Source organism: Felis catus, chromosome B3, assembly GCF_018350175.1.
Source record: "Felis catus isolate Fca126 chromosome B3, F.catus_Fca126_mat1.0, whole genome shotgun sequence".
NCBI lineage: Eukaryota > Metazoa > Chordata > Mammalia > Carnivora > Felidae > Felis > Felis catus.
The window spans coordinates 50,332,322-50,355,978 of record NC_058373.1 but is presented as its reverse complement, the minus strand read 5'-3'; the positions used below and the strand labels follow the sequence as shown (position 1 = coordinate 50,355,978).

Here is a 23,657-nt window from a genome sequence, read left to right as displayed (position 1 = left end):
GTCCATACGTGAAGAACACAAAGAATTTCTGTGGTCCCAATCCCGGTTTCAGAAATGTTAAATTGTGAAAATGTATGTCTTAGAATTAATAAAATACAGTAAAACCACTGTGCATTTCTTAGCCATCCCTTTAGAATATGTAACATTTTAAAGACTTAACTTTTAACTAGGTAGGACACTAAAAATTATTATCTTATTCGTAAACCTTTAGAGCTAGTATGACTCTTACTCTACCTTGAAAAAAATATTGGCCAATTTTCATTAGTTGAAGTTAACAGAGAAGAGAGGTTATGTTACCGTGGAGCTTTCTTGACTGCCCTACAGTTGGGCAAGGAGTGGGAGGGGAGAAAAGGTCTCCTCAGATGGAAATCTTATTTTTACTTAATAAAAAATTTTAAGTTTATTTATTTTGAGAGAGAGCACGTGTGCAAGCAGGGGAGGGGCAGAGAGAGAGAATTCCAAGCAGGCTCCACGCTGTCAGACTGGAGTCTAGTGCTGGGCTCTAACTCATTAACTGTGCGATCATGACCTGAGCTGAAACCAAGAGTCAGATGTTTAACCGACTGAACCACCCAGTTGCCCCTATTTTTACTTATTAATGACAATATTTTGAGCACTTCTGATATTACAAGAACAACTGTAATTTTTATTTAGTCATTATGCACCATGAGGAAGTTGGTACCATTATCTCATTTATCAGGTGAGGAAGGTGAGGAACAGAGAGGTTAAACTCTGTTTATCGTGTTCAGCTTGTATGTAGCAGAGCTATGGTTCAGAGCAGACTGGCTTAAGCCTCCACCCTATGCTCCCCTCCTAAATTAGTGAATGGTGTACACTGGAATTCAACTGGGCACCAAGTAGAATATACCTCTTCCTCAGCAAGGATGGAGGTGCTCTGATAGAACTGATGACATTTTGCTTTGAACAATGTGGAGGAGTATGGTTTCAATTCATGCAGAAATTGTTAAATTTCTAGCCCTCTCACTTGAGTAGTGTTGAGTAAATTAGGATCTCTGAAACTTGGTGTTCTTATTTTTAAAAAGAGAGTAATATTTTACCTTGTGAGGTTCTTTGGAGCACAAAGTAATTATTTTAACATACTGAAGACCAAGTAGACATTGCGCATTTGGATAGAAACAACCAAAAAGTGTTGAGGAAGCACGTGTGTGTGTGTGTGTGTGTGTGTGTGTGTGTGCGCGCGTGTGCGCACGCGTGCACATGTGTGTGTGTGAGGTGATTTGTCTTACAGGAGTCGGGACCCTGCCTAGGCATTGGATGACACTAGGCTGATAATGTGTCCATCTAACCTGGTGGGACACAGATGTGAAAAACATGAGAAATAGTAATGGCTTTTTTTCCAGAATGGGTATTCTTCCTCAATGGCCTTACTTTACACAGCTTAAATCTCTAATAGAATTCCAACATGTCGAAATTGCTCACAAGATTTCCTTTTAGAAATCTCTTTTAACATCAAAGGATTTCTAGTTCCAGAAAATTACAGACTTGACTATAGAGAATCAAGGTAAAAGTCAAATTATTTAGGAGTCAGATTATCATATCAGAGAACATTGGGCACAGTAGGAAGTTGCCAGCCCCTTGGATGAGATTCCTTTAGAGGAAGGCAAAACAGCACAGGGAGAAATATAAAACACTGAAGTTGAGGCAGGAGACCTGCATTTTTGTTCCATCTCTGCTGTGTGAACTTAGGTTAGTATTTTGACCTTTCTGGGTTTTCATTTCATGCTGTGCCTAATTTGAGGATTAGCACTTCTCAAACTGTATTCCCCAAGCCCTAGGATTCTGTAGAGAGGCTATATGGGCTGTAGCTGATGTGGAAGCAGCAGGTAACATGGGGCTCCAGTTGTATTCCCTTAATTCAACCCAAGGAGCTCTGCTTTACTAATTGTATCATTGGGTTTCCACATCTGCTTTTGTCTGGGAGTGGGGGAAGGATGGATTTTTTGAAGCAAAAACAAAAAAAAATGCACTTATCTCTGGGATGATAGCATTCCAAGTTGCACATTTGTAAGCCAGGATACTTATGCTCTACTATCCATGCATGTAAGTGGGCAGAAGTTGCAAAGACTAAAATAAACATAGTTTTTATCCTCAAGTGATGTGCAGCATAGCTGGGAAGAGGGCAAGGCCATGCACGAGAGAGTAAGAGGGCAAAGCTTATTTCAAGGTTCTCAGTCTCTCATCTCTGACCTACCCTTCTACTTCCCTCCTTTGGTAGAAGACTCATTCCATCCCCAAGCTTCTTTGTTGTCTCCCTCTTTGTGATATCCCTCACATGCTTTGTTTTTTAATTTTTAATGTTTATTTTTGAGAGGAGGGAGGGGCAGAGGGAGAGGGAGACACAGAATCTGAAGCAGTCTCCAGGCTCTGAGCTGTCAGCACAAGAGCCTGATGTGGGGCTCAAACTCAAGAACTGATATCATGGCCTGAGTTGAGGTTGGATGTGAACTGACTGAGCCACCCAGGCACCCCAATCTCCCTCCTATTCTTGAGGAATATTCTAATAAGCCATTTATACCAAGATACAGAATGGCTGATAAGCCTCAAAACGTAGAGTCCAAAACGAAGTTGGATGCTCAACTGATGGACCCACCCAGGTGCCCCTAAGAACCAAAATTTTAAGTAAAGGGAATAAAGCTCTAATATAAGAAACTAGAGTAGATTCTTCTTGACAGGGAAGTTCTTCAAGCATAATACATAGGTAATTGCCTTTTTCTCTAACTTTGGTTCTGATCAGCTTTACAGTATAGTGGTGTTTATGACTAAGGACTGAAGCCAGTCAGTTTGGCTTGCAATCTATCTACATGACTTGCTAGCTGTGTGGCTTTGAGCTAGCTACTCAAGTTCCCAGTTTCTCAATTTCTTCATTTGTAAAATGGGGGTTAATAACACTACCTCTTGCAGAGCTTACAATCAAACATTAATGTAGTAATATATACAAAGCCCTCAGGATGGATTATGACCTAAAATAAGCATTAAAAATGGAAAACGTGTAAAAGAGCTATGTGATGAATAGTTTAGAAGAATAAGTAAAGACTGAATATCATGATTCAGGTCATAAAAATTATATGAAAAATAAAGAAGATGACCAAATAAAGAAAATTTTGTGGAAAAGATGAGTTTTGATCTATCCTTTAAATGATTGAGATCAGTAAAACTGGAGGACGTTCTAGGCAAGGTGAAGAACATGAATAAAAGAAACAATGAAAGAATACTTTAGTGCATCCATGGAACCATAAAGTGGCCTAATGTAGAGTTGGTATAGTCTGTAGTTGGAGACAAAGAAGAAAAAAATAGCATTTAAGGAAGTTTAGATGGAAATCAGCATGTGGCATGGTTTAGAATGGTGTGAAATATTACTGTAGGAGGTCAGTAAGCTATTGCTGTATTAATTGTCCGAAGTAAGAAGAATGTATGTCACTGTAGTGAAGGAAGCAAGTTTTTGAGTCCAGAGACCCAAGCACCTGCCTTAGCAACTCTGAGATTTACCACCTTCAAACATAAACTGCAGATAATAACTTTATTAGGTTACCATGCAAATCATATGAGTTGATACACACAGAAGTACTTTGTAGGTTCCAAAGTTCTTAAAGAAGGATTAATACTAGATGTCATCATTTACTCAGAAAATAGCAATGGGAGTAAGTAAAAAATATAAATGGGCTATAGTTGGGTGAAGAAATCACATATCTAATTATCAAAAATAAAGAAGACACAGGGGAGTCTGGGTGGCTCAGTCGGTTGGGTGTCCGACTTCGGCCCAGGTCATGATCTCAGGGTTTGTTGGTTCTACCCCCTGTCAGGCTTTGTGGTGACAGCTCAGAGCCTGGAGACTGCTTGGATTCTATGTCTCCCTTTGTCTCTGCCCCTTCCTACTCAAACTCTGTCTCTCAAAAATAAACAAACATTGAAAGAAAAATTTAAAGAAGACACAATTCATTTGACTTTCATTCTTGGGAAAAAAGGTCTTTCTGTTTATTTTTTTAAAGGTAATTTATTAGCTCAGGGTAAACCTCTTAATCACTTTATGGTTTTAACATTTTTATTGAAAAAAATTTTGATACATAAATACCCAGTTCACCTACTTTCATGTGTTTGGTAAGAAACTAAATTGTTTATTGATCTGAAAATGCTTTAACTTAATTCTGGTAAGGATTTAGCAATACATTACTGTTTAAAGGTTCATTAGCTCTTTTAGCCCAGTAGCATACCTAGCTTTATAGTCATAGTAAATAGCTCTCTAACAAAATGAATTTAACATACCTGCAAAAATATTTTACTTTATATTCTACCCTAGTATTACTTTCAGAGCTTATATACTTGGAATCCAAATCTGGGGTTGGAGTCAGGTTGTGTTTCTTGTTAATTGCATGGCCTAAGTCAAATTTCCTAAAAAAACTTGAAACTTTAGCTTTCTTACCTGGAAAATAATAATACATATTTCACACAATTATGGAAATGAAATGAGGTAAATTTTAAAAAAATTATACACATGTGGTGCCTGGCACATAGTAAGTAACAATTAAATATTCTTATTATTTTTCCATAACAACCTACTCTGGTATTTCAATGTCCCTCAAAGATCTCCTTGAAACCTTTAATCTTAACCCTAGAATTTATTACCAAAACTAATATGTGGCTGTGTTACTGAAGTTAACACAATTGGAGGGTAAGTATAAGATTTTGAATTCAAGTAGTTGAGAATCCTATGATATCCTGGTCTCTCCCCATCTCCTTGACCCCCTTCTCCCTTCCTCATAAATGGAACTTCTCAACCTAAGTTTCAAAACTTGTCACATTCTGTCAGCATTTTGTCCATCCATACTCCTCTCCCTCTTTTCCCTATCTTTCTCCAGGGTGGATCTTTCTCCCTCTTCGGACAGGACATGAATGTTTGTGATAAATGACCTCTGCTCACACTGCTTGTCTTTCTCTGGATTAAGTCCAGCTCAGTCATCTTAGGCTTCTTGGATCTCTATTATTCATCTATTAACTTATGGACTTATTATTTGTCTATTCATTCATTTATATACTTACTCATATGCCCAACAAACATTATGAGTCTAGTACATATCAGGCAAAATGGATATTTATTTATTTTTTTTTTAATTTTTTTTTCAACATTTATTTATTTTTGGGACAGAGAGAGACAGAGCATGAACAGGGGAGGGGCAGAGAGAGAGGGAGACACAGAATCGGAAACAGGCTCCAGGCTCTGAGCCATCAGCCCAGAGCCCGACGCGGGGCTCGAACCCACGGACCGCGAGATCGTGACCTGGCTGAAGTCGGACGCTCAACCGACTGCGCCACCCAGGCGCCCCGGACCCTAAAGTTAAATAAAACACAACTTGACATCTCCAAGAGTTCACAGTTCTGGGAGAGATGCAGTTAACACATTTTACATAAATAATTGCTTTAAGAGTTACCATAACAAAGGTACATTCAAGGCCCTGTGGGAGCACACCAGAGGAGCCACTGACTCTGAGGAGGTCAAACAGGGTGATGTTGATCCTTGCTGGGTCTGGGTTATGTAGATTTTTTAGAGATGTTCATGAGACAGACATGTGGAGGTGAAGTAAAGAAGAAAGGATGGGAGGCAGAATGAACAGCATAGACAAAGCACACTGGTGAGTTAATGGTATGGTAATCAAGGAATTGTTACTACCTCATCATGAATGGGGCAAATGTTTTTGTGGTAGTGACAGGAAATATACCAGTTAAAACTGTCAGCATTTTAGGTAGGAGGATTTATATATTAATCTTAGGAAAATTGGAGAGAAGGGCCAAGTTCGAGTCAGGAAGACCATATAGAAGACAATGGTAATAGTTCAGATGAGAAATTGTGGAGTTCAGAACTAAGGTATTACTCAGGATGAAATGATATATTCCATCGATGTGGACATGGGATGAACAATAGGGGAGCTAGAATGATTCCTGAGTATATGTCTCAAGGAAGTAGTAATTATGATAATAATTGAGATTAATAATTCATGAAAACAACTAGGTTAGATGGAGTTTAATTTTGGGCAACCAGGTGAAGATATTTAAGTGGCTAAAATGAAGGCCAATTCTTTTTCTTTAAAATGAGTTTCAGGGGCTCCTGGGTGGCTCAGTCGGTTAAGCGTCCGACTTCAGCTCAGGTCACGTTCTCGCGGTCCTTGAGTTGGAGCCCCGTGTCGGGCTCTGGGCTGATGGCTCAGAGCCTGGAGCCTGCTTCCGATTTTGTGTCTCCCTCTCTCTCTGCCCCTCGCCCGTTCATTCTCTGTCTCTCTCTGTCTTAAAAATAAATAAAAGTTAAAAAAAATAAAAAAAATGAGTTTTAAATAAGTTCACACCTGTGAAGCCATCATCACAATCTATGCCATAAACCTATTCATCATCTCTATCCACTTTTTTTAAAATTGTATTTTGTGATATGAACACTTAATGCAGATCTACCTGTTGAGCAAAAATTGTAAGTATATAATACAGTATTAATTATTGGCACTATGCTGTATAGCTGATATCTAGGATTTATTCATCTTTCGTCACTGGAACTTTGTACCCTTAAGCCAGTTTTTTTTTTTTTAATGTTTATTTTTGAGAGACATGGATCATGAGCGGGGGAGGGGCAGAGAGAGAGAGGGAGACAGACTCCAAAGCAGGCTCCAGTCTCTGAGCTGTCAGCAAAGAGCTTGCCACAGGGCTCAAACTCACGAACCACGAGGTATGACTTGAGCAGGTCAGATGCTTAACCGACTTAGCCATCCAGGTGCCCCTAGGCCAGTTCTTCAGTAAGCATTTATTGAGTGCTTATCACATGTGCTGAATATAATAGGACAAGTTACAGTTTTTAACCCTTAAACAAGTTACAGTTTTTACCCTTAAGGAAGATCTACTGAATGGAGAAAGAAATAAGACTGTAATACAGAAGAGTTCTAATTGCCTATGAACTGGGTTGTCGGTGTGTGGCAGAGAGACTGAAACACTCAGTTTGGGACACTGGCGAGGTCTTCACAGGACAAATGATTCTGGACTTTATAATTTTTACAGACAGGGTGGGCAAGATACTAGTGACATGTTAGGTAGAGAATAGAAAAGTTACTAAGGTGTGAAAGATCATAGAGCCCTTAGTGAATACTAAGTCACTCTATGTGGTCGGAATATAGAGCAAGTAGGTTATGTAGGTACAACAGTGGACGCATGCCCTTGGGTTCATGTTTTTTGAGGCATGGCTTCAATTCAGGTTGAATTTTCCTGATTAAAAATTTTCCAACAATTATTGCCTAGAACAATAGTTCTGAACAAATAATGCAGGTCAGGAAATGTATAATGATTTCATGAAATGTCAGAAGCATTAACAAAATTGTTGCTCTCATTTAAACAGAGTAAGCACTTTTTGAGGTATGATAGACTCAGGATCATGAGTTGAATGCTGATTAGAGTAGTTTATTCTATGAAAGTTAGTTTTAAAATAATTTACCTACCCTACTGCCAATTGCCAAAGTCTTCTCTCCACAAGAAAAGTTTGTCAAGGGGTACAAAAAGTATTTTCTTTTTAAATTTTAATGTAGTAGTCAATTTCTTGACACTTACAGAAGTGGAAAGCAGGTCCTGGCTTATAATTATGAATGAATACCAAACTGGTTCAGACAAGAGGAATTCGACTCTTAATAGTTTATGAGACCCAGAAGACAAGGACTTCTTTAGAATCTGCCTCTCCTCCATCTTTATGCTTCCCATTCTCATTTACATTGCCTTGCTTCTTCTTGTGAAGCTTGTCTCCTGGCCACAGCATTTTTCCCTTCAAGTCCCTGCAGAATGTCAGTGAGGTAAAAATGGAAGATTTCTGAGAGGGAGCTGATAGCCAGCCAGCTCCTAGAACAATATGCAGTTGGTGATGTATTCTTTAAAGAATTACATAGATTATTTGTCCACTCAAATATGTAGTTCAATGTTAGGAAAGGATTTTTGGCTGTTACCAGTATTTTTGTGGTTTCTTTCAGCTGTAAAATAGTTAATAAGCTCAATTCCACAAAAGTTTGTTTAGAACCTACCGCATACAAGGTGTGGTACGATTGAACCAGGAAAATTAATGTAAACTTTTTCTCTCTTTTTCTCTTCTTTTACTTCATGTAATTCACGAAAATAATCATCGTAAATATTAGTTACTGGTGTGGTCATTTGCATTATAAAGTATCAACTCATTGGACGAGTTCTACCTAACCAATTTTTGATTCTCAGTAGGTAACTTTTATTTGTGACACAATTTCCTTTTGTAATTTGGTACTCTATCTCCAGTCAGAGTTCTGCCCTGGGGATGGGTTCCCTGCCATTTGCCACAAGGCTGTACCAGTTGACTGGGATGGCTCAACTCTTTAAAGTCATGTCCTCTCAAAACTTGGATATATTAAATCCAAGCATGTTTTCAAATATGTTTTCTCTTGGTATTTATTTCATTATATGAAATATTTCTCACTTGGATGACTTTATTATTTAAGAAATTCCCACTCTATCTAGAAAAGTAAAATGTTATTTGAACAAGAAAAGGGCTTACACATATGAATAATATGAATTTGATGAGTTTTAAATGTCTAGATTGGAGGAAAGTTTAAATTTAAATGCTGAGGTTTGTGTAAATAAACGGAATTTTAGAAAAGGAAACAAAGTGGAAATGATAATATGTCGTTAATATAGCTTTTTAAATTGGCCTATAATCTTACACAGCCTTTTCTAAATAGCCATTGTTACCTTTCTATTACTGTGTGAGTTGTGTCCCTTAATTAATGATTTAAAAAGAAAAATATAGGGGCGCCTGGGTGGCGCAGTCGGTTAAGCGTCCGACTTCAGCCAGGTCACGATCTCGCAGTCCGTGAGTTCGAGCCCTGCGTCAGGCTCTGGGCTGATGGCTCGGAGCCTGGAGCCTGTTTCCGATTCTGTGTCTCCCTCTCTCTCTGCCCCTCCCCCGTTCATGCTCTGTCTCTCTCTGTCCCAAAAATAAATAAAAAACGTTGAAAAAAAATTAAAAAAAAAAGAAAAATATAACTTTAATGTAGTTATTGGTACCAATTTGCTTTATAGTTATTTTAAAAATAACTCTGTACTGAAATTCACATACTCCTCTGCTCCCCTTAGCAATGTTTCATACATTGTGTATCTTGACTACTTCAGAAATATGTTAGAAATGGGATTAATCTAGAATTGAATTCTGATAATCATTTCAACATTTCTTTCTTTTAGACACTATATGAAGTTATGTGGAAATGAGAGAGATTCATGAAACCCCTTCTCCGGGAGAGAATGTCTTTCATAAATGGAGCTTTGCTTATGGTTGTCACAGGACATTGACACTGCAGCAGAACCATGGCTGCCATTCTTGGTAGTTTCAGTAATTCACAGAACATCTGAACAGAGATGCTTGCCTTGGATTTACAGATTTTCATCCTGATACTTTGTTTACTACTTTGGGGCAGGAAAACTTGCACCAATTGCTCTCCATGGTGGCTAATCTTTTCAAGAGCCTGATTTTACCTTACATACATAAGCTTTGCAAAGGAATGTTTACAAAGAAACTGGGAAATACAACCAAAAAAAAAGAGAATCGTCAGCACAAAAAGGATCAAGACTTTCCTACTGCTGGCCAGACCAAAACCCCTAAATTTTCTAATACCTTAAAAAGCACTGTAAAGAAGATTGCGAAGTGTTCATCTACTCGCAACTTATCCACTGAAGAAGACGAGACTAATAAAGAATTTTCCCTCTCACCAACATTCAGTTACCGAGTAGCTATCGCCAATGGCCTACAAAAGAATATTAATGTAACTAACAGTGATAATGAGGATCTGCTTCAAGAGTTATCTTCGATTGAGAGTTCCTATTCAGAATCACTCAACGAACTAAGGAGTAGTACAGAAAACCAGGCACAGTCAACACACACAATGCCAGTTAGACGCAATAGAAAGAGTTCAAGCAGCCTGGCCCCCTCTGAGGGCAGTTCTGATGGAGAACGCACTTTACATAGCTTAAAGCTAGGAGCTTTACGCAAACTGAGAAAATGGAAAAAGAGTCAGGAATGTGTTTCATCAGATTCAGAGTTGAGCACAATGAAGAAAACCTGGGGAATAAGAAGTAAATCTTTGGACAGAACTGCACGAAACCCAAAGACAAATGCCCTCGAGCCAGGATTCAGTTCCTCTGGCTGCATTAGCCAAACACATGATGTCATGGAAATGATCTTTAAGGAACTTCAGGGGATAAGTCAGATCGAAACGGAACTCTCTGAACTACGAGGGCATGTCAATGCTCTCAAGCATTCTATAGATGAGATCTCCAGCAGTGTGGAGGTTGTACAAAGTGAAATTGAGCAGCTACGTACAGGGTTTGTCCAATCTCGGAGGGAAACCAGAGACATTCATGACTATATTAAACATTTAGGTCATATGGGTAGCAAGGCAAGCCTGAGGTTTCTAAATGTGCCTGAAGAAAGATTTGAATACATTGAAAGTGTGGTGTATCAAATTCTAGTAGATAAAATGGGCTTTTCAGATGTACCAAATGCAATTAAAATTGAATTTGCTCAAAGGATAGGACACCAGAGGGACTGCCCAAATGCAAAACCTCGACCCATACTCGTGTACTTTGAAACCCCTCAGCAAAGAGATTCTGTATTAAAAAAATCATACAAACTCAAAGGAACAGGCATTGGAATCTCAACAGATATTCTTACTCATGACATAAGAGAAAGAAAAGAAAGAGGGATACCATCCTCCCAGACATATGAAAGCATGGATATAAAGCTGTCTACTCCAGAGCCCAAAAGCAAGAAGAATAATTGGCAGTCACCTGATGACAGTGATGGAGAGCTGGAATCTGACCTCAATAGAAATAGTTACGCTGTGCTTTCCAAATCAGAGTTTCCAACAAAAGGAAGTACTTCCAAGTCAAGTTCAAAATCACACAATTCAAGAGCCAAGAATAAAACTGCTAGTGGCAGCAGAATTTCAAGTAAGTCTGATTATGATAAAATTTCCTCACAATTGCCAGAATCAGATAATTTGGAAAAACAAACTACAACCCATTATGCAGATGCTACACCCCTCTGGCATTCACAGAGTGATTTTTTCACTGCTAAACTTAGTCGTTCTGAATCAGATTTTTCCAAGTTGTGTCAATCTTACTCAGAGGATTTTTCAGAAAATCAGTTTTTCACTAGAACTAATGGAAGCTCCCTCCTGTCATCTTCAGACCGAGAACTTTGGCAGAGGAAGCAGGAGGGCACAGCCACCTTGTATGACAGTCCTCAGAATCAACATTTGAAAGGGGCACTTCAGGGTGCCCAAGGACAGAGTGAAATTGAGAACACAGAAACTGTGGATAGTGGAATGAGTAATGGTATGGTATGTGCATCTGGGGACCGAAGTCATTACAGTGATTCTCAGCTCTCTTTACATGAGGATCTTTCTCCGTGGAAGGAATGGAATCAAGTAGAGCAAGGCACTGATTTAGGTTTAGATTCATCCACCCAGGAAGCTTTTGACTATGACACAAACAGTCTATCTGATCAACAACTAGATGTTTACAATAAAGACCTAGAAGACTTGGGAAAGGGCCACAGTGACTTTCAGGATGACTCTGAGAGCTATGATTTAACCCAAGATGACAATTCATCTCCATGCCCTGGGTTGGATAATGAACCACAAGGCCAGTGGGTTGGCCAATATGATTCTTACCAGGAAGCAAATTCTAATGATCTGTACCAAAATCAAAACCAATTGTCCATGATGTATCGAAGTCAAAGTGAATTGCAAAGCGATGATTCAGAGGATGCCCCACCCAAATCTTGGCATAGTCGATTAAGTATTGACCTTTCTGATAAGTCTTTCAGTTTCCCAAAATTTGGATCTACATTACAGAGAGCTAAATCAGCATTGGAAGTGGTATGGAACAAAAGCACACAGAGTCTTAGTGGGTATGAAGATAGTGGCTCTTCCTTAATGGGGAGATTTCGGACATTATCCCAATCAACTGCAAATGAGTCAAGTACCACCCTTGATTCTGATGTCTACACAGAGCCTTTTTACTACAAAGCAGAGGATGAGGAGGACTATAGTGAACCAGTGGCTGATAATGAGACAGATTATGTTGAAGTGATGGAGCAAGTCCTTGCAAAGCTAGAAAACAGGACTAGTATGACTGAAACAGATGAACAAATGCAGGTATACGATCATCCTTCATATGAAACACCTTATGAAACCCCACAAGATGAGGGTTATGATGTGCAGGCAGATGATATGGTTAGTGAAGGAGGATTGGAGCCATTAAATGAAACATCAGCTGAAATGGAAATAAAAGAAGATGAAAACCAAAACATCCCTGAACAGCCCATGGAAATCATAAAGCCAAAGAGAATTCGTCCTTCTTTCAAAGAAGCAGCTTTAAAAGCCTATAAGAAACAAATGGCAGAATTAGAAGAGAAGATCCTGGCTGGAGGTACTCATGTTTACATGCTACAGTTTGAGCTAGTTGTATTTTAACGTTGGGTGGTGCTTCTTTAGAGTATGTTCTGTATTTACTCTTGGAGGAAAGAATTTATTTGCAAGAAATTTGCATGTTTATTCTGAGAAGGGTATTAGTTTACTCTGCTCCCCCCACAAGTTGGGCTTGATGATTTAAAATCAGGGTGTTTTCAAATAGGTCATACTAAAATGAGCCCAGATTTCTCTGCTAGGGTTAGGAACAAACCCCATTTCATATTAACTAACTTTGTGGCATCAGTCATCAAAAGGAAAAAAAAAGGCGGGGGGGCAAGTGAAATCAAACAGCAACCCGGAATTACTTTTTGGTTCTATTAGGTTTACAAGGATGAGGAGAATGCTATAATTTTAAAGAATTAGGAACCATAGACTCCAGTTTTACCCCTCCCATCAAATCTATACTTTGAAGCCTGCCATAAGGGGGAGGTGGATATGCATAGCCAACCCTAGCCAGTCCCATGGAGGACCATTGCCTCCATCACTGCTTACTGATGAAGCTGAGGGAGTACAGTATAGCCAAAACCCTAGGCCATGACTGAATGGTCACAAAGCACTCTTTGAAGAGGAGTCAGTAATGAGTCAAGTTCTCTCCTAAAGAGAAGTCTCTTCCCCCCTTATGATATTGAAAAGAGTTATTCTTATAAAATTCTTATTTAAGAATTTTACTTGATTTTTCCGAGGGAACAATGTTGGTTCATCCACTTTTGAAAACTAGCCACTTCTAAATAGGTGTTTTTGACTTCTTATTTTCTACCAAACTTCACCTGCACTTACCCCAATCTCTTACCATTTATGTTATTTCCATGCTTATCACTTTTATCTTTAGGGTAGTTTGATATTATCTCAGTTGTAATGAATTTTATATTGTTAAAGTTGTCCTTATTTATGGCATTGTAGTCTTTAATGTATTTACATAACATTTCTTAAAGGTATATATTAAGATGATCAACTGTCCTTGCCATTATGAAATAATACAACAATTTCCTCAGCCAGTAGCTGATGACAGCATCTTTGTCTTGAACAAATTTGTTGTTAGACATTCCTTAAAACTGGCGATTTTCTTGTTGATAGGGCCAGATTATTGAATAGTCAGATACCTTTATTGTTAAACTGTTTCAGGCCCTAAGGCAATCAAAATAACAATTAGGATTATGTAATTTATTTAAAGAACAACGTGAGTTAAAGGGATCTTGGGTGCCTTGGCTGTGACTTTGTTGTTTTCAGGAGGCAGTTCTCAACTATATTTAAAGCCAACGTGAATGTGTAGAGTAATCAAAATTTTATGCAAATAATAATTCATACTGGAATAATAACTATCTTATTTAAGAGTGATGTTTAATATTTAGATATCCTTATTACTGAAACTCAGTTAATAGTTTCTTGGGATAAAGGCCAACATGTGGATTCAGGTAAGTCTACTTAAGGGCATCTTAAGACTAACCAGTGTGCTTGAGTATGTGTCTATTGTGATTTAATAGATGTTTTAATGCCAGGTGGTTAAAGTATCTGAAATGTTAGGCAATATTATAAAAATTCCAAAACTATAAATTTCAAAAAGTTGATCTTCAATAACTTTTAAAAATTCCAAATTAGCTTATGTTTTCACTCATATGTGGATCTTCAGAAAATTAACAGAAGACCGTGGGGGAGGGGGAGGCGAAGGGGAAAAAAAAGTTACAGAGAGGGAGGGAGACAAACCATAAGAGACCCTTGGATACTGAGAACAAACTGAGGGTTGATGCAGGGTGGGGGAGAGGGGAAAGTGGGTGATGGGCATCGAGGAGGGCACTTGTTAGGATGAACACTGGGTGTTGTATAGAAACCAATTTGACCATAAATTATATTAAAAACAAAAAATTCCAAAGTAGCAAATATCTACAAAGTAGATTGTTAGGAGTATTGACCCTTCGAGTAGTTAACAACCTTAATAGTCCAGTGGCACTTTTCCTTAGAGAACAGAAATACACTTAGTTAACTGCATGTCACCAATTTAAGAATCTGAAAATAAGTAAAACAATGTTGTGCCATATACCTGATATCTTGGGCCTCACTATAGAGCACCTAGACCTCTCCGCCATCTTGGAGCTTGATGTGTTATCCTTGAGCTAGCTTTGAATGGAATCTGTTGGGTGTCATTTATCCTGAAGGAAATCAGACACACATCTTTAAGATGCGCCCTGGTTGCTTGAAAGGCACCAGATTGACTACCCAGGAGGCTGCAGTAGCCTAGATTTTAAAGGCCATCTTTTCTTCCTTTGGCAGCAGTCAGGCAGTTGTCTCCCTCCTGTGCCACCAATATGCCTCAGGAGGAAGGGCAGCCAAAGAAGGGCATTTTTCAGGCCCCTTGACTGCTCAGAGCATTCCAGTGAGGTGCCAATTGTCGTGATGGATTTTGTGCCCATGGCCATCTGCTTACTGGGCTTTGGGCAAATGCCAATAGATTTTTCTCTCCATGACTAGCATGGAGAGGCTCTCCATCATTAGGTAGCAGAGCTGTTTTTTTTTTTTTCTTGTTCCATTACTAATCTGCCAAGATTAGACTGTAGAGTTCTTGCTATAAAACTCCATAGGATGCTGTTGCCCTGATAGAGCTTTATGGAATTAGAAGTTCATAAATTTAATTGATTTCAACTTCTGTCCTCAGGGTCCTGGTAAAGAGGAATTTTAAAGACCCCAATGTTTATATGCACGGATATTTGGTCATAGTGTTTTTGAGAACTTTCACCTTGAATAGTGTGCCAGTGGGGAAAGGATTTTGTAATGTGTGTAGCCAAAAACTCGATGAGGTCATATTCTTCCCTTGTTGCTGAACCCTGCTGAGTGGTACCTTTTGTGTAGCTGGCCTGAACCCCACACCATGGTAGTGACTCTTGGATCCCTTACCTCCAGTCCTGCTGGAATTAACTGTCTCCTCTGAATTCTCAGATACCCGCCTTTTATGGCACTAGCTTCTACCTTACATACTGACAGTTTCTCATTTTCTCTTATAAATTGTCTTCTAAAGGTGAGAGGTTTGTTGTTTTCCTTCTTTCATTTGCACTGTGCCTAGACCAATGCTTTATATGGAGTAGTCACTGAGTTAATATGTGTTGGATGAATGCTGAATCAAGGGGAACAGTATACTAAATAGAAAGCACAACAAGTTTCAAAGTCAAATCCAAAGTGTGGCCCATAAGACTATGACTTTATGTTTTGAGAGTTTAGAAGTATGGTTTGAAATAAAAGCTTGTTATTATTTAAAATTTATTTAAAAGTTCTTACCTTTTAAAAAATTATAAATTTGGGTATAGTTGATACATGATATTACATTAGTTTCAGGTGTTCAACATAGTGATTTGACAAGTTTATACATTATACTGTGCTCACCCGAAGTGTAGCTACCATCTGTCACCATACAATGTTATGGTACCGTTGACTATATCCCCTATGTTGTACCTTTTATTCCCATAACTTATTCATTACATAACTTGAAGCTAGTATCTCCCCTTCCACTTTACCCAATTTGTCTATTCCCCCAACTCCCTCCCTCTGGCAGGCATCAGTTTGTTGTCTGTATTTACAGGTCTGATTCTGTTTTTTGTTTGTTCATTTATTCATTTATTTATATTTTTTAGATTCCACTAATGAGTGGAATTGTATGGTAATTATCTTTCTTAGTCTGACTTACTTCATTTAGCATAATACCCTCTAGGTCCATCCATGTTGTCAGAAATGGCAAAAACTCATCCTTTTTATGGCTGTGTAGTATTCCTGTATACTGTGTGAGAGTGTGTGTCCCCACTCACACCCCCCCCACCCCACATCTTCCTTATCTATTCATCAGTTGTATTGTTTCTATAACTTGACTATTATCAATAATGCTGCAGTAAGCATAGGAGTGCATATATCTTTTTGAATTAGTAAAAGCTTATTATTGAGTACTAGTACATACCAGATACTTTCCAGGAAGTTTATTTGTTTATTTTTATTTCTTACAACACCACTAGGAATTATCCTGTTATGATTCTGTTTTACAGGTAAGGAAACTGAGATGGTGAAAACCTGCATAACTTACTCAATGTCATACAGATAGTAAGAGGAGGGTCCAGAGTTAAATAGATGGTTATTTTGATTATTTAGAGCAGCCATATGCTAACTCACTTCAGAGATTAGGTATTCATGTTTTAAGGTGGAAAAACATGATCAAAAAGGAAGGACAGCATTCGTCACAGTTTTATTACAACTAAAGGATTTTCATTAAAAAACAGTAATAATATGAAAGGCACTGAGGTTTTGATATAAAATAGTTCATTCTTAGTTTTTCTGTTACAAGTCCTTGGTACATCGTATAAATCAAGGCTTGTAGAGCCCAATAAATACTGTACGACAGCAGCTTGAGGGATGATTTATTTGAAGTCTGAGTACACTTGACGTGGAATTAGAGTCTAACATCAGTTGGAAGTAAATTTTTTTAGCAGAACAAAAAATCTCATTTTGTTTTGAAATGCCATTCCCAGGCTGTGTGTAGATTCTGAAAGAGACTGTGACATCTGTGATTAGCATAATTAATGATATTTTTACCATGGTGTGCATTTTGTTTTCTAATAGCTATAGAGTTTTGTGGAAATATTTTGGCTTCCAACAAAGATACGCAGTTGAATGTAAAATATTTTCCTAAGATTGAGACTTTATTACACTGGATGGGTGGTTCCCAACCTGGCTGGTTGTTAGAATCATCTGGGGAGCTTTTGTAGTACTTGTTGTTCCCAACAAGTGTTGTACAATTATAAATTTTTAGGATTATGTCATAAACGTTTGATTTTGTGGTTCTGTATTTGGGACCATGGATATTTATCCAAAATTGTATGTGTTAATGATGAATTATATGTGCACTTGTAAATAAAACTCACACACACACACACACACACACACACACATAAAATCATAATAAAAGAAAATCCAGAAAATCCCAAGGTTAAAAGTAAAATTAACATCTCCTTCTATTCTTCAGAGAAAGATGATTTGTTTGACACTCTATAAACTTTATTGTTAAATTTAACATAAATTTACGCATGTTCTGCATCTTGCTGTTTTCATATATATATTTGAAAGATGTTCCATATGGTTCCACCATAGTTCTACAAATAGTGGAGAATGCATAGAATATAAATTTACTTAAGTTTCTTTTTCTTTCAATCAAAAGGACATTTTTAAAATTCTGTATATTTTAACATGATGAAATAGGCATGATCAAAATAGGCAAGAATAAAAACATGACTTTTTCCCCTTTAGGTCAATCACATTTGTGAGAAGGCTAGTTATTCTTTCTATGATGATGTAACCTATACATCTCCAAGATCAAATCTCTGGAATTGACTTAAATTCTGGGATTAATCTTTAAGAAGAATAATATTTCAACTACGTTTTGGGGCTTTTCTGGCCCAAATCCTGTCAAGAGATACTTCTCAAACTTTAGAGTCCAGGCCAGGAGGGATGGGATGTGCCTTTTTAATATACTCCCTAAGTGCTTCTGATGTAGGTGATCATCAGAACACATTTAAAGAGTACTGTGTAGCAAACATTTCACCTACCCACTTATTTAGAGTTGTTTTCTCTATTCTTCTTTTTGTAAATTAGAAGAGATAGAATCAGTCTAAGGAAATACAGGTATACTTTTCTTAACTTAAAAACTCATACAGAATTATTTCCTAGTTCTCCAGAGCAGTAGGTTATCACATTTATGGACAGATTTTGGTAGTATCTACTCATTAAAGCATAGGCAAGAAACAGATATATTCCTTGAAAGGTGTATGTAAACTGAAAATTTTAGAAAGTAGCTATTTGAAAAATTCTAGGAGATTTTGCCATAGAAAATATTCAGCGAATCACCCATCATCCTACATATCCCACATTTTATGTTTTTTTGTTTGTTTTTACATTTTATTTTTGCATGTTTGAGACTTGAGGAGGAGGAGGAGGAGAAGGAGGAGGAGGAGGAGGAGGAGGAGGAGGAGGAGGAGAAGTAGTAGTAGTAGATCTTTCTTTAGAGTAAGTATAGCAGTACTGGTCATGGTAGAAGGCAACCCATGTAGAAAATGTTCCATTAAAATGCAATGTATAGTAATAAACTTGTGGTTTAGTATGGTTTGATTTTTAATATTCTAGAATTACCTATAATACAAAGGGATTGTTTTGAGTTTTGAAACAGAAGATCTAGAAAGAATACCTGTGAAGAGTGAAGTGGCCAAGGTCCCCTAGGGGGAGCAGAAACAGCTGGCATCTTTACTTCTTGCTAGACATAAAGCCCAAATGCACAGGTACAGATGTCCTTCTAGGATACAGGACTGGAAGTCAAAGGGAGTTCCCTTTGAGTGGTAATATGAGGAGATTAGGTCAAAGTGGAGCCAAAGGTTTCCTTTTCTTTTGGTTTTCTTTCCTTGTTCCTTTTCTTATTTGTTTAGTTTTTGGTTTTATTTTGTTTTTGTTGTTTAAGTGAAGCCAAGTTTTAAAATATACTCTGGTGTGAGGTAGAACTAAGAGAAAGAGTTAAGAAGTCAATATATATTTAATACTTTCCTATCAGATTTGGTTCTAGATCTTTTAAGATGTTCAAGTCTTGCTATAAACTTGGGATGATTTTCTATTTATTAACATATAATTTATATATATAATCTCTGTGATTGATTTTTGTAATCTCTGCACTTTAAAAATGAGATGGCTGAGTCTCAGAGAAGCAAAAGTGAGTCTAGGTCATACAGCTATAATAAGAGTATTGATGTAATGTGATGTCCATCTGACAAAATCCGAAGACTGATGCTATTTCTGTGACATCCTATTGCAACTGTCTTATCATGAAAGGGCATGGCTCATGTGCTTCATGGTCAGCCAGTTTTGTGTTAGCTGCTGTAGTAGTGATCTCTTTTAACAAAAAAATGAGTAATAATGATTTGGGCTAAGAGATACATCACCTTTTTAGGAAGTTGAGATAATCTGGAAGGGTGACACTTGTCACATTGAAAAAAGTTATTAGGGATAAAGAGTTGTTAATAACAGTAGTTTTTGAGGAATTAAAGCCTTCTATAGAAGGCAGGAAAGAAATTCACAAAGATATACAAAGGCCCTCTTAAAAATAAAAACGTAGAGTCCAAATTGTTTATTTATAACTATTAATGGCTCCCAAACTACTTTGTAGAAAAGCTAAAATGGAACACATTTTTCAAGAAAATATTTACTGCCAATGAAATGTGATACTTTACAGATTGTACTGGGGGTGTTGCTTCAAAGACTGCAGTACAAATTTCCAAATTCCAGAGATTCAAGAGTTTTATGTCAAATTCTCAGATAAATAGGTTTCTTTTTTGGTTTGTTCTACTAATGTCATTGTTCATGTTCTTCATGTAAGTTCAGAACAAGATTCTATAGAAATTATGACTCACTTAAGAATTTTCTTCTTGGAATAAAGCTCTGAACTCTGACATAAGACAGAGAAAAGTATAGCTTAATCAGTTGTTATTGATTATATTAAAATGGGAGATACTAGGACCTGGAACAGTTATACCCAATGGTGTAATTCTGGATGTGAGATAAAGCTCAGCAAGTGAAGTTAGAAAGTCCAATGTAGAAGAGAAAATCTTCCAGCTGGAGATAATATTTTGGACTATGGATAACTATTAAACCATCTGGGAGTCTAGCTCTGGGTGTCAACTGAGTGAATAGAGAAGAGTTGGGCACAAAGAGTATTGAGGACTGAGCTGGTCTGGAAGTTGTTTTCGCTGATAGGGCCTTGGTTACTTGGTTGGGAACTAAGGAAGGCTCTAAACATCCCAGAGTGGGAGCTGGTAAGAGAAAAGCAAATCCCAGAGGGATTGATATACTAGAAAGTTATCAGGAGGTGACCTAGTTACCTGAACTAGGGTCCAAAGTCAGGAATGAGTCTCTAAAACAGATTAAAAAGTCAAATTGTTCCACTAGCATACAGAAACTGAGTCTCCTTAAGGGCAGAATGATTTGATGCTGAGGCACAGGTTGCTGGGATGCCCTGACCCCAAATAGGACTATTCCTCATATTTAAGATATTAACTTAGGTTGCCTCCATAGACTACAAGATCAGATAAAACTGAATGCAGTAATGAACTTCTTTAGTATGTCTTATTTCAATTTAGAAGTATGCTGCTGCTTGTCCTTTTTATTTTTTAAAGTGTAGTTATTTATTTTGAGACAGAGCAGGGGGGAGGGGGAGAGAGAGGATCCCAAGCAGGTGCTGCGCTGTGACTGTGCAGCCTGATGCAAAGCTCAAACTCACAAACCGTGAAATCCTGATCCTTGCTGAAACCAAGTCAGATGCTTAACCAACTGAGCCACCCAGGCTCTCCCCATTCTTCTTTTTAAAGGTAAATATGTTATGGAATCTTGTCAAGTACACCGTTCATCAAACTTCATTCATGCCAGCTCTCAGCTAGTCACCCAAATAAAAGAAATCTTCAGAGGCTAAAGTGGCTACCATTCAGCAGATTCAAACAACTGTGATAGGACTCATTTGGCAATCCCAAAGGGTCCTAAAATTAAAGTGAGAAATGCCATTTTATTTTTATTTAGAATAAATGCATGTCCCTACTCATTCCAACAATCCTCATTGCTCTCAACTTATCCCTCACTTTTACCCCAGTTCAACAATGGTAACACTTTAAAAAGGATGGTACTTATTTTGACAAAAGCACACATATTAATTTTCTTAAGAACTCTATAAGGTGGGTAGCTTAATATTGTATAACATTTGTTGAGTATTTTTTTGGGTGCTAGACACTTTTTTTTTTTAATTTTTTTTCAACGTTTATTTTTGGGACAGAGAGAGACAGAGCATGAACGGGGGAGGGGCAGAGAGAGAGGGGGACACAGAATCGGAAACAGGCTCCAGGCTCCGAGCCATCAGCCCAGAGCCTGACACGGGGCTCGAACTCACGGACCGCGAGATCGTGACCTGGCTGAAGTCGGACGCTTAACCGACTGCGCCACCCAGGCGCCCCAACACTATTCTAAATATATTACACTATATTTACATAATCCTCCAAATAACCCTATTAGATGAGTACTATTATCTCTATTTTATAAATGAGAAACAGAGATAGGGTAACTTAATTAAGGGGAGAAACTAAAAAGTGGCAGAACCAAGATTTAGAATTAGGTGTTTCTCTTCTAGATTCTATGTGCCTAACTACTACAGTGTAGTTGAGGACTTTGGAAATTAAATGTTGGTATTCAACTTTACACGATGGAGACCTGATAAGGCAAGATGTCGATTTACCTGACAGCACTGATTTGTCAGCAGACCTATAATTACAAACTATTCTCTCAAATCGTAGGCAAGCATTCAAGCTATCATATCATTCTCCCATTTTACATAATGTTATTACAGGCAACATGATTATCCAGGTGTCATTTCTGTGTAACTTGTGATAAAAGAAATTGTTGATGGCATGTAATAGTGGCAATAAGAAATGACAGTTGAATATGATCATTTTTCTCAGAGAGGTAGGTTAAGGTTCCCCTTAATGCCTTTTCTGATGCTCTGTGAAGTCTTGTGGAAAGCTGATGGTTTTAGTTTTCTATTTCTGTTCTTTAGTGATTACAATTAAAAATATACATACTCAGGGTGCCTGGGTGGCTCAGTCGGTTGAGCGTCTTGATTTCGACTCAGGTCATGATCTCGCAGTCTGTGAGTTCGAGCCCCATGTCAGGCTCTGTGCTGACAGCTTGGAGCCTGGAGCCTGCTTCGGATTCTGTGTCTCCCTCTCACTCTGCCCCTCCCTGCTCATGCTCTGTCTCTGTCAAAAATAAACATTTAAAAAAATTAAAAAAAATACATACTCTCCTGGGCAACCACACACACAGAAAATTGAATTCACTGAGTGCTTTAATAGGGGTATTCTACTATTTGAAGGAAACCAATAGGAAATTCTCAAGGTTTTCAATATTCCCGTTGCATTCTGAGCACATAAAACAATTTTAATATTTTAAAAAGTTAATTATCACATATATTTAAACCTTATAAAACATCAATGAGATAGACTATAGCCAATCTCCCCAAGTCTCTGACCTCAAGGTAATTACTGGTAGTTCTATAGATTGTAAAACCAACAAGTCATGGGACCAGTATCAATCCAGGACTTTTGTATCCTGCTCTGGTACTCTTTGCACAACAACATGTTTTAGCTACTTGCACATATTTATGCTTTTTTACCTGGACATTAGAGCCTCTGGTCTGTAGCAAACTTCTGGGGGCTGTGTTGAGGTATTGCTCTGCTGAGTTTAGTGGTTCTCAAAATTTAGAGTGCATAAAAATCACCTGAGAGTACTTGGTTAAAAATATAAGTTATTTGATCCAATCTCCAGTTGGTTCCAATGTGGGATGATCCATGAATCATATTAAGAAATGCCTAATGGCTATTAGTTAATAGATCCTAAGTGCTTTTCTCCCTTCATTCTTTCTTGAGTGATTTCATTTGATTTTTTGGCTTAAGTTCCCATCTGTGTGCTGATGGTTCTAAATCAGTGTCTTTGGGCTAATTCTCCAAGCTTAGTCCATTATATACATTTATTCTTTCCATCATTAATTGACCCACTCATGAACTCATTCTTCAGTAAATATTGAATCATCTGCCTGGGCATTGGGATCAAGTGGTGATAAATCTTATTTGGCCTTTGTACTTGTTAAGTGGGTGAGATGAACTTAAAATTTTAAAGTTACACTATATCATTTTAACCATTTATAGCTGCTGTAGAAGTAAATACAAAGTGTTAAAAGAATATTCTAGTTTGGAGGTTAGAGAAGACTTCTGATAGTAATGAAATTTGATCTGAGATCTGAAGATTAAATATACTGAACTAAGAGGAAGGAAAAAGAGCATTCGAGGAAGAGGAAAGAGCATGGACCAGGGTCTTAAGGCAGAAAATGACTTGACATATTTGAGGAACCTAAAGAAAGCCAGGTGCACCTGACCTACATCAAGCAAGGCAGAGAAGGGTGTGAAACAAATCTGGTATAGTAATCAGAAGCCAGATTTTTCTGAGTCCTGTGGATCACTTGGGGATTTTGCTGCTGTTGTTTTTTCCTCTTAGTAATCATGGAAAGCTATGAAAGGGATTACTATA

The 23,657-nt window shown here is 37.8% G+C and overlaps 1 protein-coding gene across 2 annotated transcripts in view; it reads left to right on the top strand.

Annotated features, from left to right (window-relative positions):
• The window catches only part of UNC13C (unc-13 homolog C), a 675,102-nt gene that overhangs the window by 80,464 nt on the left and 570,981 nt on the right, over positions 1 to 23,657 (top strand). For both annotated transcript variants that reach the window (XM_045059288.1, XM_019832393.3), the window contains one exon: positions 9,238 to 12,486. In XM_045059288.1, coding sequence (XP_044915223.1) covers positions 9,495 to 12,486 — 2,992 coding nt within the window. In that variant the 5' untranslated portion in view covers positions 9,238 to 9,494. The remainder of the gene's footprint in view (positions 1 to 9,237; positions 12,487 to 23,657) is intronic.